The following is a 14,185-nucleotide window of genomic DNA, read 5'->3' on the forward strand; positions in this document are numbered from 1 at the left end:
TATGCTCTCATCTACTATTCCACTTGCTTGATTTTCTTTATTTTCTTTTATTTCTTTTTTCTTTTTTCTTTTTTCTTTTTAAGATATCATGATATTTCTATTTTCTTTTAGAATTTTCAGGACATTCCTAGTAAAACAAAAGGAAAAATAGTTGTGCGTTGACTTTGGACTCGAAATTTGGATATTCCTAATTGTCTATAGTTGACATGAAAGCGCTAATTTAGAGTGCTATTCACCTAAATAAAATAAATAAACTAAATGAGGAGTGATACGAGGCCAGTATTTTTGGGCACTTAATTATTAAAAAAAATGAATAATTTTATATTATTAGATGTAATTTTATATTATTAAAAATATTATTAATAGTTAATTAATAACTAAAAACTATAAAATCTGTTAGCCTCTAGACTTATTCTATATGTACTTAAATGCAATAATTGAAAATTATTTACTTAGTTATCCTATTTTTTGTTCTATGTAAATTGTAAAACTCTTTTCATTTTTTAAAAAAACATATAAACCGTAGTATTCCTTCCATAATTTATGAAAGAAAAAATGTGTACACAAATCGTGGTATTCTTTTCACGATTTATAAAGAAAAATTTGTGTGCATAAAACGTGATACTCCTTTTATGGTTTAAAAAAAAATGTGAGCACAAACCGTGATATTCCTTCCATGGTTTATGAAGAGCTATATATATATATATATATATATATATATATATATATATATATATATATATATATATATATATATATATATATATAATCCGTGAGACCGAATGATGGATTATTGTTGGGTGTAAGAATTGTTGGAAGTGAGAGCATTTGGGAGAGAATCTGGGAACATCGAGACTCTGGCGTGGTGGGGTTATGAAAAACCAAGATCATATGTACTGATTGAACAACATTGCTCACGTGACTAGAAACATCAACCAAGAGATTAGTTTTTTATATGTTAAAATTTCATTAGTAAGGAGTTAATTGTTTTTGTTAATTTATTTGTAAGAATGTTATGTGTGTTTTGTGTAATTCGTAAATAATTATAGTGTAGTGATTTGTACGTTAAATTTTGATTAGTATTGAATTAGTTTTTTCGTTAATGAACCGTATCTTTTTAAAATTTGATGTGTCAAAATAATTTTTTCTTCCACATATTGCAGTCGATTAGGTGTATTTGTAGTGTTAGAAGATAACGGAATATGCCTCTACATGAACGGATCAGGCCGTACTTGAAAATTACGGGTTTGTATCACTTGGCTAGACTGAACAATCATTAGTTCTGGGTTGATGAGCCTCTGCTTAGCGCATTCATTGAGAGGTGGCGTCTTGAGACGCACACCTTCCATATGCCGTTTGGAGAATGCACCATCACTCTGCAAGATGTGGCGTATTAGCTGGGTTCGCCCATTGATGGGGAGGCCTTTAGTGGGTGCCTCACTGACTTTGAGCAGTTCATGGACAACGGAAGACCAGCGTGGGAGCGGTTTCAAAAATTATTCAGCGAGCTACCGCCATCGAATAAAGTCAAGCAGATGACGATTCACTTCACATGGTTCCATGAGAGGTTTCGGTGCTCCCATCAGATGCGAGTGAGGAGACAGTGCGTATATACGCGTGTGCTTACATTATGATGTTCATGAGGGGCTTGCAATGTCGAAAGGCCTCGATGCAAGGTAGAAATGTCCAGAAAAGACGATGAAAATAGACTGTAGATTCATCGACCTGATCTCCCAACTTTAACTGGAAAAGTCTTCAACACTGCAACTGTGCCGGCCATGGTGAACTAGACTACAAGCATCCAACAAGGCAACTCGGCATACGAGTCTTCCCAATCCCATATATTTGTGCTATTACCTTTTGCTTTGTCATCCAAATCTTCCTGTAACTAGGCCTGAATCCATAATTTGCTTCCGTTGCTTCCTACAATATCTTTATCGTCACCACAGCATCCGCTCTAACCAACGGATAGATCCTCGCACAGATAACATGGTAATCAAGCTGTCGGTGGTCGCTAAAAGGTAGCCAAGCAAGTGTGCGGACCATTATACCTTCTGACCTTTCAAGTGCCCTTTTGTGCACGAAGCGAGATGCGAATCAACCAAGTGCATTCTTTGCCGAACTCGTTGTATTTTCCATGATAATTTAGATGATCTGACTCTAAGACCCTCTACTCAACACCTCGATGGATGCTATAATCCTTCACACTCAAAAAATCTTCCTCTGTATTCTGGAATGATTGTCCAATTTAAAATTCTGTAGAAGAACCCCCAACGGCAGCATCTCTGTCCGGCTGTTACCCCATAGCCTCCAAGTTTAGAGTTGAAAAGTGTGAAGGATACTGATGTGTGCCGAAACTTAATGGGTCATACTGTATACGTGGATTGGCACCTATATCATTATTACTGTTCCCAATTATATCAACAGGCTCCTAGTCTGAATCATCCTCCCGCATTGCATTCTCAACTCGATCAGGTTTTTCCAACCCTACAACATCAGGAATAATGCCAGAACCACTAGTCACCTCAACTGTCTGCTGTCGGACTGAACGATTCTTGAATGGTACAGAATCAACTGTATTCGTACGGTCTAAATTAGCCACAAAGGAAGGAGATGCAACGGATGGACGAGTTGGTGCAACTGCAGCCATCAAACTAGAAGCACCGCCCATGGTAGTCGACTAAGGATTCGAAGCTGATGCCTCAGAACTGTCAACACCGACCTCCAACTTTGGATACAGCTCGTGTATTCTGACTTTTAGAAAACTCCTACAACAATGAAACAGAACCCGAAGATCTTCATGGAACGCTATCACAAACGTATCATACTTCACACCGGTTGGCACAACTACGATAGGGATCTTATAAAATAATGTCTTCACCCACTTGCTCCCAAATATCCCAAATTTTTGTAATATGCTGTTCTTTAAATTTGACAACGTATTCGATGAACTGATAAATACACTCAAGGGTTCTTTGTCAGTGAACTTCATACTGTATCTCTTGCTTCTATGAATTTTCCTAGAGCAATGCACTAGCATTAGGAAACTCTCTTCCTCACTTGCCATTGTAAAAATGATACTCTTCTATACAATTGATTTCACTAAATATATATAGAGTTTTTACTCCTCTGAACCGTGAAAGGGATAGAACAGATTATGTATGCATGTTTACTATTCATAAACTATGGAAGGGATACCACGGTTTATGTATTTTCTACAGAAAATGGATCCTCTCAATTGTTAAAAAAAAATTAAAAGTGTAAAGTATAATTTTTAACCCTTCATTATTCTCTCTCATATTTATTCTTGGTCCCACTTATAAACTAATGGTGAGATATCACATTTTACTCTTTCAATTGTTAAAAAATATTAAGAGAATCCATTCCTGTTTTCTACGTTGTTCATAAATCGTGGAAGAGATATCACAGTTTACATAGAATAAAAATAGGACAATCAAGTAATCAATTTTTAATTATTGTATTTAAATAAATATTTGTTCTATTTATTTTATTTAGGTGAAGTGCCTTAATTTAAATGTTGCAACTATACTTCGAAAAATTACCAACCAGCTAAAAAAGCAAAACTTGGTTGTAAAGAAAGATGGAGATACATTTTTCTTCAAATTTTATTAAATGTTGATTGTTTTAATTTTTTTAAATATTTTTTTTTATTATTAATAGATTACTTTAGAATAAATATTTAATTTAATTCTTATCTATTTTCTCGAAATGTCACACAATTTTTGACAAAACAAGAATATTACGCGATCCTTGATCATTTAGAGTGTAAAACAAAATGCTTTTTTTTTTTATCCAAAATGATATAATTCTCTAGGATTTTATATTTTTTTTTACCTAGAGTGATGTTATTTTAACTGAAAAAATTAATATATTTCATAAAATGAATATTTAAGAACTATTTTATTATTTTTGTCATGAGCTCATGATTTTTTGAAAATTGATAGGGAAAAACTCGTAATTTACTTGTTAATTTATTATCTCTTAGATAAAGATATATTATCACTCTATTAAGTGATCTTTGACCATTTAGTGTGCAAGACATAATGATTTTTTTTTTAATCCAAGATGATATGATTTCAAGGATTTCATATTTTTCTTTTTTACCTAAAGTGGTGTTATTTTAAGTGAAAAAAAATAATACATTTCATAAAACAAATATTTAAAAAAAACTATTTTATTATTATTTTTGTTATGGACTCATAGTCTTTCAAAAAATAATAGAGAGAAATTCGTAGTTTACTTGTTAATTATCTCTTAGATAAAGATATATTATCACTCATAAGTCATAACACAACTTCATAAATCTTAGGCCGTTTGGAAGCTTTTAAAAGTAAAAAGTAATATTATTAATGTTTGGTATAATTTTTAAAATTAAATTGCAGCTTTTTAAAAAGTTATATAAGAATTTATAGAAAAGTTAAAAAAATAACTTTTCGCATAATCAAACCCAAATACAAAATATAAAATAACTTATTTATAATCTATTTTTAATATAATCATTTATTATTATTACATTTTTTTTAAAAGGAGTTTAATTAAACTTTTTATCTAAACTGGACCAATGTATTTAACGGATTTTTTTTTTGAAATAAAATAAAAAAATTATTATTTTTCAAACTTAATTTTTGAACTTTAATATCCAAAATACGATTTTTTTTTTTTTGGATTTAAGGCGAATTCGCCGAACCCTAGCGAACTCCATTATTTTAATAAAGTTCACTTGACCTCGGCGAACTTCTATATTTTCACAGAGTTCGCCTTATCACCGGACGTAGTTCACCCCATTTCTTCATAAATATTAGATTGGATGAGAAGAAAAGTTTGAAAGTTAACAATGTCAATCGTTATTATTGTCTCTAGAATATATAAGAGGACACAAGAGTATACAGAAATAAATCGTATTTTTTTGGGAGATAATGATTTTTTAATTTATAATAAAAAAAATTTGATTAAATATGATTTATTCATGTGTACTTGTGTATTTCTAAAGACGATGATAATGGTTATTATTAGTGCCGGCGATACTAAAGAAGCCATGCTTATTATCCGTGTACTTTTGTGTACTCCTATAACTGTTAGACGATGATAATGGTTTAGAAATCTGAATTTCGTTTTCAGCCAAGGTCTTAGAAAAAAGTTGGATGAAGTTCGCCGGGGTGTGAGGAACTCTGTAAAATTATAGAAATTTTTCGAGAGTTTCAACTCACCCTAAATAAAAAAAATTGCACTCCAAAAATTAAAGTTAAAATAATGGATTTGAAAAAATAATAATTTTTTATTTTATTTCAGAAAAAAAAACCTGTATTTGACTTGTGATTTTTTTTTATAGCATATTTTCAAATGATAATTCCTTTTGTGGCTTATATCGAAATCATAATTTGATTTTACACAAAAATAAATATACAAATAAAAAAAATAAACATGAAAGCGTAAAAACAAAAGTAAGAATTAAGAAAGAAGAAACTCTCCTCAAGAGAAGAGAGAAATTCAAAAACTATAATCTTCACGAGATGAAGTCTTAGTTTTGAACATTTTTCCGTGCAAGTAACATAATCATAATTACATGAATAGGCCTTTGTGTTTCAGATACGTTTGTGCACAGTCATTCTCATTGGATTGGAACATTGGATCTTCCACGGTGAATATCACATTAACAAATAAATAAATAAGAAATGAAATGAAAATACCTTCGTATCATATTTTAAATAATCTTAGTAAAATCATCCAAACAAGATTTGGTTTTACAAACAGCTTTATGAAAGAGTATTAGGAGTATAAAGTCTGATGTCAAGATTCAAGAAGAGAATATTTAAGATTAGTTATTATGGTTAAATCAGTTTGGCTAGTTAGCATATTTAAATATTAATTCCTGCAGAGTAAAAACACTATCTATATATATGACTTGTACATGTTCCTGGTTTCTTAGTTTTAGTTTTAATGCAATGCAAAGTTAATATTCAGTTTTAAACCCCTAGAGAATGGCTCAATAAGCTTACCACAACTCTAACATCTTTTGGTTTTCAAAGTACAAAATCCGATACTTGTTTATTTGTTAGAAATACTTCAAATTCAATATCATCACTGACAGTGATGCTTATGAAGTGGATTCTATGATACACTTAGAGAAGTCTTCTCTTTAAAAGATCTTGGTGAGTTAAATTATTTCTTAGGCATAGAAGTTCACAAAACATCTTTCACAAACAAAGTACATTCATGATCTTTTATCTAAAATTGGCATGTGTGAGGCTAGTCCTATACCAACACCAATGGTTTCTTCCCTTCAATTAATGTCTACAGGTTCAGAAAGTTTTGAAGATCCTAAACTATATAGAATAGTAGTAGGTTCCTTGCAGTATTTGACCATCACACGCTCAGATATATCATATGCAGTCACTAATATTAGTCAATTCATGCATTCTCCATTGCTGGCTCACTGGAAAGCAGCAAAAGGGTACTGCATAATCGCACTAAACACTTCCAATTAGATGCGCAAATTATTCGAGACAAGTTTCAGACAAATTCTTTTCACATTATTCACATCCCAAGGATAGATCAGATTGCAGATATCTTGACTAAACCTTTATATGCTAGTACTTTTGATAGGCTGAAACCCAAGCTTCGAGTGTGTTCAAGACCTCACTCGAGTTTGAGGGGGTATTAGGAGTACAAAGTCTAATGTCAAGATTCAAGAAGAGAATGTTCAAGATTAGTTATTATGGTTAGATCAGTTTGGTTAGTTAGAATTGAGTTAGTTAAATATTAGTTTCTGCAGAGTAAAAACACTATGTATATATATGACTTGTAATGCTTAGATTTGCCCTTTTTTTTTTGTAGTAATAGATAGAAGGAATAGAAGATGATGAATGAGAAATGATAATGACACATTCAAATTCATAACATCACTTCTTTTTAATTATACGTTTTTTATCTTCTTTCAAAACTATTTCCAATTCTTAATCAGTTAATTGTTATATCAACATTTTCTCACATTTTCTTTTACCATATCCATAAAAAATTAAAAATTATGGATAATTTTAGGAAAAAAAAAACAAATATATAATTAAAAGATAGTGTAATCAATTTAAAAGTGACATTATCACCCCCTAATAAGTAAACAAAAACAAAACAAAGGAATAACATTAAGGACTATAATACAAACAGCAATTTTAACGAATATAAATGCTTTTCTACTTCACACTTCCATTGATGGATCACTCAATTGAGATGGAAATAACAATCAGTAATTCAGCAACTAGAGGGGGTCACAGGAACAATCCTCCAAGATAAAGAAGAAAAAAGAAAAGGGAAAAATAAAAAATTACTTTACAATTATGTCAAACACAGCGTGGCATTTGTTACAAAATATATATTGGAACCAGCAAATAAACCAATTGGGCAATGGTTATTTATCCCAAACAGCCTTCAAAACTAAACCATTAAGGTGCAAGCACTTGGCTGAGTTCTCCTGTGTAAAAAGGCCATAGTGAAGGTGCAGAAACTCTCACATTATGATGCAGTTGCACTTTGACTCGAGCTTGGGGGGCGGCTTCGTACTATCCACCTCGTTAGGAATGCCGACATTCCGCATGAAAGGCTCGTTGATGTTTTCGTCGTTTTCGGTTATTTTTCCCGGAGGGGGTTTGACATCAGTTTCCAACTTCCTTTGCCTGGCTGCTGCTTTGTGGGATTTCAAAGAGCGCTTGCCAATGGTCCGGCTGCGAGTTTCCTTCCTATCAGAATTGGGTTTCCCCAATACTGTCACTGTTGGCTCAGAACCTTCAAATGGGTCAGAGAATTCCTTTTCCATTGCCATTGTTGCAGCCTGATATGCAAGATCATGGACAATAGAGCTGCAAAAAAGTATGGTATCGGTCGCCTCTTCGAGTGTCAGGCTTCTTGTGTTCCCTGGACCTTGACACTCCACTGTTACTGTTGATCCCTCTGCCATAAAACAATAAAGAACAATTAGAAATTGGGCATGTATTCATTTTGACTGATTTCAGTGGAAAAATAGACTACAACTTTGCAAGCACCAAGTAGAGAAGCAGAAATATTTTCACAACAGCAAACTCCATGAACTTGTTCCAAGTTATGGCTCCTCCTCAGCATCAACCTCTATCCCCAACAAAAGAAAAGAACTACAAGTTTATATATAGTGCTGGCAATTCTCGTACAGCACTTATGAGACACAATCAGAGATATGTAATATTCAAAAAGTAGCATAGAAGCACTCTAAAACAACAGAATCTGCATTAAATATAATGCCTCTAACATCCGAAAAGCACAAATGCATGGGCATCAAAATTAAAATCCCTAAACAAAGATATGGAACATCACCCCGAAATGTCGTCATTTATTTTACATTTGAGGAAATATTGAGGAAATACATCAAGAAACGATCTCTCAAAACATTATAATTTTTAACTACCTACCAAGATTCAATATTGAACAGCATTAGATCATATCATATTATTGCCTCAATATCTCACTTTACCAACTTTTGTACTTTAGAAGAGCCAAATCACTCATGATAGTATCAAATAAAGCAAATTCAAGAATTGTTTTTTCTTCTCATAAACTTCTAAATATTACCATACCACAAACTCTGAAGTATGTGCGTGAGGCCAATAGGAGTGATCTAGTGATGAGGGATTTGATTAGTATGCATCAGATTTTCGGTTCAAACTTTATCATCTCAAACAAACCAAAATGAATTATGTGCATAAGTACATCTTGGAGAGGAAAAGTAGGAATATGGGAAGCATGCATTTTCATATCAGGCACTTATTTGCAATATCTTTTCATTTGTCATCTCAATGCAAAAAAATGTCATACCTATGCCATGTGAATAGTCAGAGGCATTCATCTCTGAAACAGAAGCTGTAACACAATCATCGGATGGATTTTGGGCACGAGGTTCCTGAAACTCATCCGGGAAACTCTTTGATAATTGGGAAAGATCTTCATTCACTGTGCCAGTATTGTTCTCAGAATTCCCTTCTATTTCTGTTTCTGTAATTGTAGAACTGTTAGTAGCAAAAAAAGAATCCTGCACATCCTCTTTCTCATCAAAGGATGACTCTGAAACCTTGACTAATGTTTCTGTATTTGGTACACTCCTTTCGGTATCTTGATGGTCTTCAACATTTTCATGTGAAATACAATCCCGAATATTTGGAAATGAAGCGACTGAATTGTCTTCAGACTGAACACCAGCAGTCTGGCTCAAAGATTCTGAAGCACTATTTACTCTGCCCTCATCATCAATTTCAAATTTATTTTCCTCAACAATTGATCTTATAGAAGATGCATCAATTACATCCGTCACTGCATTTTCTGAAGCTAATCTTTCTTGCAGAACTTGGGATGTGTCCTCCACAGAGCGACATTCTGTTTTGCGATAATTATCATGAGTTGCGAGATCTAATCCATGGTGAGAATGGTTTGAGGTTCCAGAGAACGATGAACCAGCACTAGGAGCCTTGATCCTCAAGTCATATCCACAATCTACGTCTAGTTTCCTGCTACTCAACTGCCTTTGACCACGAAACTCTGTCTGTCTAGTTGAGCTAAAATCAACCGATGACGAGGCAGAACAACTACCTTGCCTTGTTGAGCTTCTAATACTGGTTACACTGTCCCTTGAAAAAGACAGATCATCATAAGAAATTCTTGAGGCAGAAAAAGACCTGCCCTGAATTACAGTTCCTTTGTGGCTGTTCGACCTTTTCAGCAATACAGAAATACCAGCACCTTCTGTGAAGTCCACTTTCAAATTTGGCTGCTCGCTGTTGTTCAATTGCTGATCACCAAATTCCTCATGAGACTTGCAATCAACTTCTGACTGGTTCATTTCTAGTGGGGTTGTAGACACCTGCCCATCTACCTGTGTCAGTGAACCAACAAGAGATCTGCTTTGTGAGTGATCCTGGATTTGTTCACTGCATGATGTTTGACTTTCCTCAGCTTCCTGTTCACCATGGGGAAACCTCAAATTAACTGCATCAGTTTCTTGTGGCAGTTTAGAAGTAACATTTGATGAGCTTGTTGTAGCTGATGATTCTTCTTCTTCAGGCCTGTTTCTAGAAATTCCTGAAGAATCTTCGGGTACAGTCAAAGCTGTCTCAAGTATGATGGCTTTCAAAACTCTGGTCTTCTTTCTGCATTCTGGACAAATCCCAATATTCTTCTCAACTTCATCCGGTGCCTCGTAAGAGCAACCACAATGAGAACAGATTGCTGTATTTTCGAAACTACCAGTTTCAGAATTGTCACCCATGAGGAGGGAAGCTTCTGAGCCTTCATTGACTACAATGTCAATACCACCATGATAAACAGGCTCTGGAGATACAGTTGAACCAAGAACCTTAAGTCCTCTAGTTTCGTTGTGCATGACATCAATTGCTTCTGTATTGGTCTGATGCTCAACATTGGCATTTAATTTATCAATTTTATCAAAGGCAAACACTTCTTCATGAATATCAGGGTATAGTATCTTGTCAGTTTCACTAGCCATATCATCTTGATTGTGGTCACTCCCTTCAATATCTAGTGCAAAACCTGTACCTTGATCAGAGCTTGCGTTGCTGCTAGTAGTGACAGAGGAATTCCTAGATACAAGGGAGCGTTGGGCTGAATTTCCTTTTCCAACATAAAAGGTTGTACTTGGAACACTTGATAAAAGTGGCCGGAACATGTTTTGAGGACTTTTTCTATCCTGCATAGGATTTGAAAGGTAATTATAAAAATAAGTAGATTTGTTACATCCAAAAAGAAAAGTGCATTCGAGAAGAAATCATGGCAAAAGGGGGATTTATTTGTTGGTTCAAGAATGTGACAGCAGGGGGGGACTCAATTGTGACTCTATATGAAGCTATTAGCATACAGTAGTTTGTTCAATCAAGGTCAATTAAAAATACATGCACATAGGAAAGACAACATGCTGCAGAAATCAAGTAAAAAATAACAATTATAGCACTAGAGAATATGTAAAGATACATAAAAACAACGATAACTTCAAAATTGTCGTTGAAGGAGGTACAGAAGGATGGTTAAGTTTCCATTTTATATTGCTTAGAGAGAGTTCACGTTTCTTCAGGGATTACTACCCTAAAAGTATCAACTTCTAACTGGCATGAAAAATTAACACATTTCGTTTAAAAAAGTAACACTGTTCAATAGGAGAATTAGATAAACATACCATTTGCCGGAAAGCAGAGTCAAATGATGATCTTTTAGGAGCAGAATTAGGGGAAACAATCCTGGCTGATTTCTTGGAAAAGGTAGGAGTTCTGTTTGTTGAAAATGAACCAGCCCTTCGGGAATCCAGTGTGTCTAAGCTACCCACTGGGATGGACTGCAAAGAGTCTAGATCATCATCTCCAGATGATGCCACAGAACCTTTGCTCAGTGAGCTAAACTGATCTCGATCATGACTATAAAACGAGCTACTGCTCCTAGAAGCAGTTGGTGACATCGATTGCCTACTGAATGCTGGAGATGAACCCCTACCATTTCTGGATGCCGGAGATGAACCCCTACCATTTCTGGATGCCGGAGATGAACCCCTACCGTTTCTGGATGCCGGAGATGAACCCCTCACATATGATGAAGGTCGATCAGCCAATGATGTACGAAGATTGGGAGGTGCTTCAGAAGAGAATCCAGGAATATTAGTTTGCCATGCCCTTATTTTTGGTGATGCAGAATTTCCACGATTTGTCTTCACTGGCGAAGTCCCCCTCTTCCCCGATGAGACTACATGACCACTAGAGCCGGTACTCATCCTCCGGGGAGTAGTAATGGAAGACCTAGAAGCAGGTGTCATGGGTTTATTTGGTGGTGGAGATGGTCTTCTAGACGGAGTCCCATACTGTGAAATTGGGGTTGGACTGGAATTCGGCAATGACGATGGCCTTCCCCTTGATTGCAGTGTGTTAGCTCCAGAACGAGGGGAGGGACTTAAACGATTTGGACTTGCACGATTAGGACTTGCACGATTAGGGCTTGCACTGCCCCTACTGCTTCTGTAACTTTTCTCCATCTGATAGATGAGGTGGTCATCCAGCATAAGATGCTTGATAAGTAAAAGCACAAAAACATTTTTCAAGATGAGAAAAAGAATTCGAGAGGAACCTTTTTCTTCCTGAAACATATAACTGTGTATAAGCTTAACTACAAATGTATTCAAAGCTCACCGTAGAAGATCTTGATATGGAAATAGGTTTACTCTGAGGCCTTCCTCTGCTGGGAATATTCAATGGTGGTTGTTCATCATCTAATGAAGGAAACAGTGGTGTGTCTGGGGGTGTCAATAACCTTTAGAAATGAATATATAGACTGACATCAGTGAACTAAGCAGTGATGACCAGAAATTGACTAATCTCAAGCTTTGTGATCAAGAAGCTTGAATTATTGTCCAACCAAGTAAATGAATTGGAATGCATAAAAAATGACAATAGTAAATAGTAAGAAAATTCAATGTGATTTGACAATGTAGAGTACCAAATTAGGAATGCTACTCACCAATCATAGTCATTCTTGTCGCCATCAGCATTAAGCAAGTCACTAGTTTGACCTCGACCCGGAATGGAGATTCCAAGGTTGACATCAGAAAAATGTCTCAACTTGGTAGCTGTAAAATAAAACACACACCAAAGAGGAAACAAATGCATGAACATTACATTACACAAATGCAGAACCCAAAAATAAACACAATGTTCCCTTAGGGAATGTTTGAGTTAAGAGTTTGGAGGGGAAACGAGAGTTTTGAAGGAGTTGTAGTGTAAAATTTATAACTACAAGACTTCCATTACCACTCACTTTTTCCTGTAAAAAATAGAAACTAACAAACATCCCTTAGGATCTCAGTATAGGAAATTACGGAATGAGTCTTCCAAGTCGTCGGACGATTGAAGCAAAAAATTCTCCCTTTCTCTGCTCTGCATTTCACTAAACAAAGCAAGATCGTCATCTTTCTCCCTTAAGAGCAATCCTCCTTCGAGGCTACGGCCCCGCTTGTGACCATCTGTTCTTGGCTCCCTCCCAGGAGAGTATCTCATCACTGGGGAGGCCGGCATTTCCGCTACCTAGTTCAGTGCAAGACCAAATCACCTCAAGCTCTCCATCAAAACAAAACTCAAAATCCCTCTATACCCAATGAGCAACCCTTGACCTTTAATTAAGCTCAACCCTACAATAAATTCAAGCCCCAACAATCAATCATTTACAACCCAAATAAATGAATAAAACAAAAAATTTCTTCCTACATTTTTGTTATATGCTCATTCTTCAATAGATTAATAATCTAATTGCTTCTCAACTTACCCAATACTACACAGTATCATGCAGCAGAGTGTGACTTGAGTCAACAAAACCCCATTATCTCAAAACAAATTAAAGCAAATTCAGATTACCAATACAGTGACTCAACGAAACAACTGTGCCATTCAAAATGCAATGCGTAAACACTATTAACACGCATCAAACATCCCAAAAAACCCCCAAAATTTGACACCTCCACTCCCTAAAACCCTAGAACATTAGCCAGCAGCAGATCCCAATTGTGGGGTTCAAATTGAGACCAAAGAATTGAACTTTGGAAACCTAAAAAGCCACCATTGAGGTTGGAAAAAAAAATAAAAAAACAAACAACAAAAATCAGAAACAGGTAGTGGAATTTGACTTACCGAAACTCCTCCCAAGTCAAAATTGGGTTGAAAATATAAGAGCTTGGTGAAAGAGTACAGAAACTAGAAAGAGTAGGGTGCGCTTAAAGATCCCAAAGTCAAGTTCAGAAAATTAAAAAAACAAAAAATAACAATAAAAAAAAAAAACAAGAGCTTAAATGCGAATTATAATGCGACGAATGTTGTATGAGACACTCGGATCTATAGCATTCATGAGTCTTCACTCTTCTCCCAAACACCAAAGTACAGATCGAAAAAGAAAAACAAATAAGTGATCCAACGGTTACAACAAACTCACACACACAAAATAAAATAAAAATATATGTATAATATTAAAAATAAAATATAAAAGAAAAATGTCCTGTTCTTATATAATGATGCAAAAACGAAATTAAATTAAAACAATTAATATTATTAAAGATTATGGTAGTGAAATTTGAGAATAATACCCAAAACCTTTGTTGTCGTTGGATTTT

General features: G+C 34.8%; 1 protein-coding gene across 3 annotated transcripts; it reads right to left on the reverse strand.

Moving 5' to 3' along the window:
- Window positions 1-7,089: 7,089 nt before the first annotated feature.
- On the reverse strand, window positions 7,090-13,958 carry LOC130955168 (uncharacterized). 3 transcript variants are annotated; one of them, XM_057881977.1, is made up of 7 exons: window positions 13,710-13,958; window positions 12,905-13,109; window positions 12,547-12,655; window positions 12,219-12,339; window positions 11,222-12,064; window positions 8,857-10,738; window positions 7,090-7,962 (listed from the first exon to the last, which is right to left on the reverse strand). In XM_057881977.1, exons 2-7 carry the CDS (start codon window positions 13,098-13,100, stop codon window positions 7,523-7,525), a joined length of 3,591 nt encoding a protein of 1,196 aa, XP_057737960.1. In that variant the 5' UTR covers window positions 13,101-13,109; window positions 13,710-13,958; the 3' UTR covers window positions 7,090-7,522. The 3 variants fall into 3 exon arrangements, with proteins under 3 accessions (XP_057737960.1, XP_057737958.1, XP_057737959.1); XM_057881975.1 differs by having other exon boundaries at window positions 12,905-13,213; XM_057881976.1 differs by lacking the exon at window positions 13,710-13,958 and adding an exon at window positions 13,348-13,646 and having other exon boundaries at window positions 12,905-13,213.
- Window positions 13,959-14,185: the final 227 nt, after the last annotated feature.

Source organism: Arachis stenosperma, chromosome 10 (genome assembly GCF_014773155.1).
Source record: "Arachis stenosperma cultivar V10309 chromosome 10, arast.V10309.gnm1.PFL2, whole genome shotgun sequence".
Taxonomy (NCBI): Eukaryota; Viridiplantae; Streptophyta; class Magnoliopsida; order Fabales; family Fabaceae; genus Arachis; species Arachis stenosperma.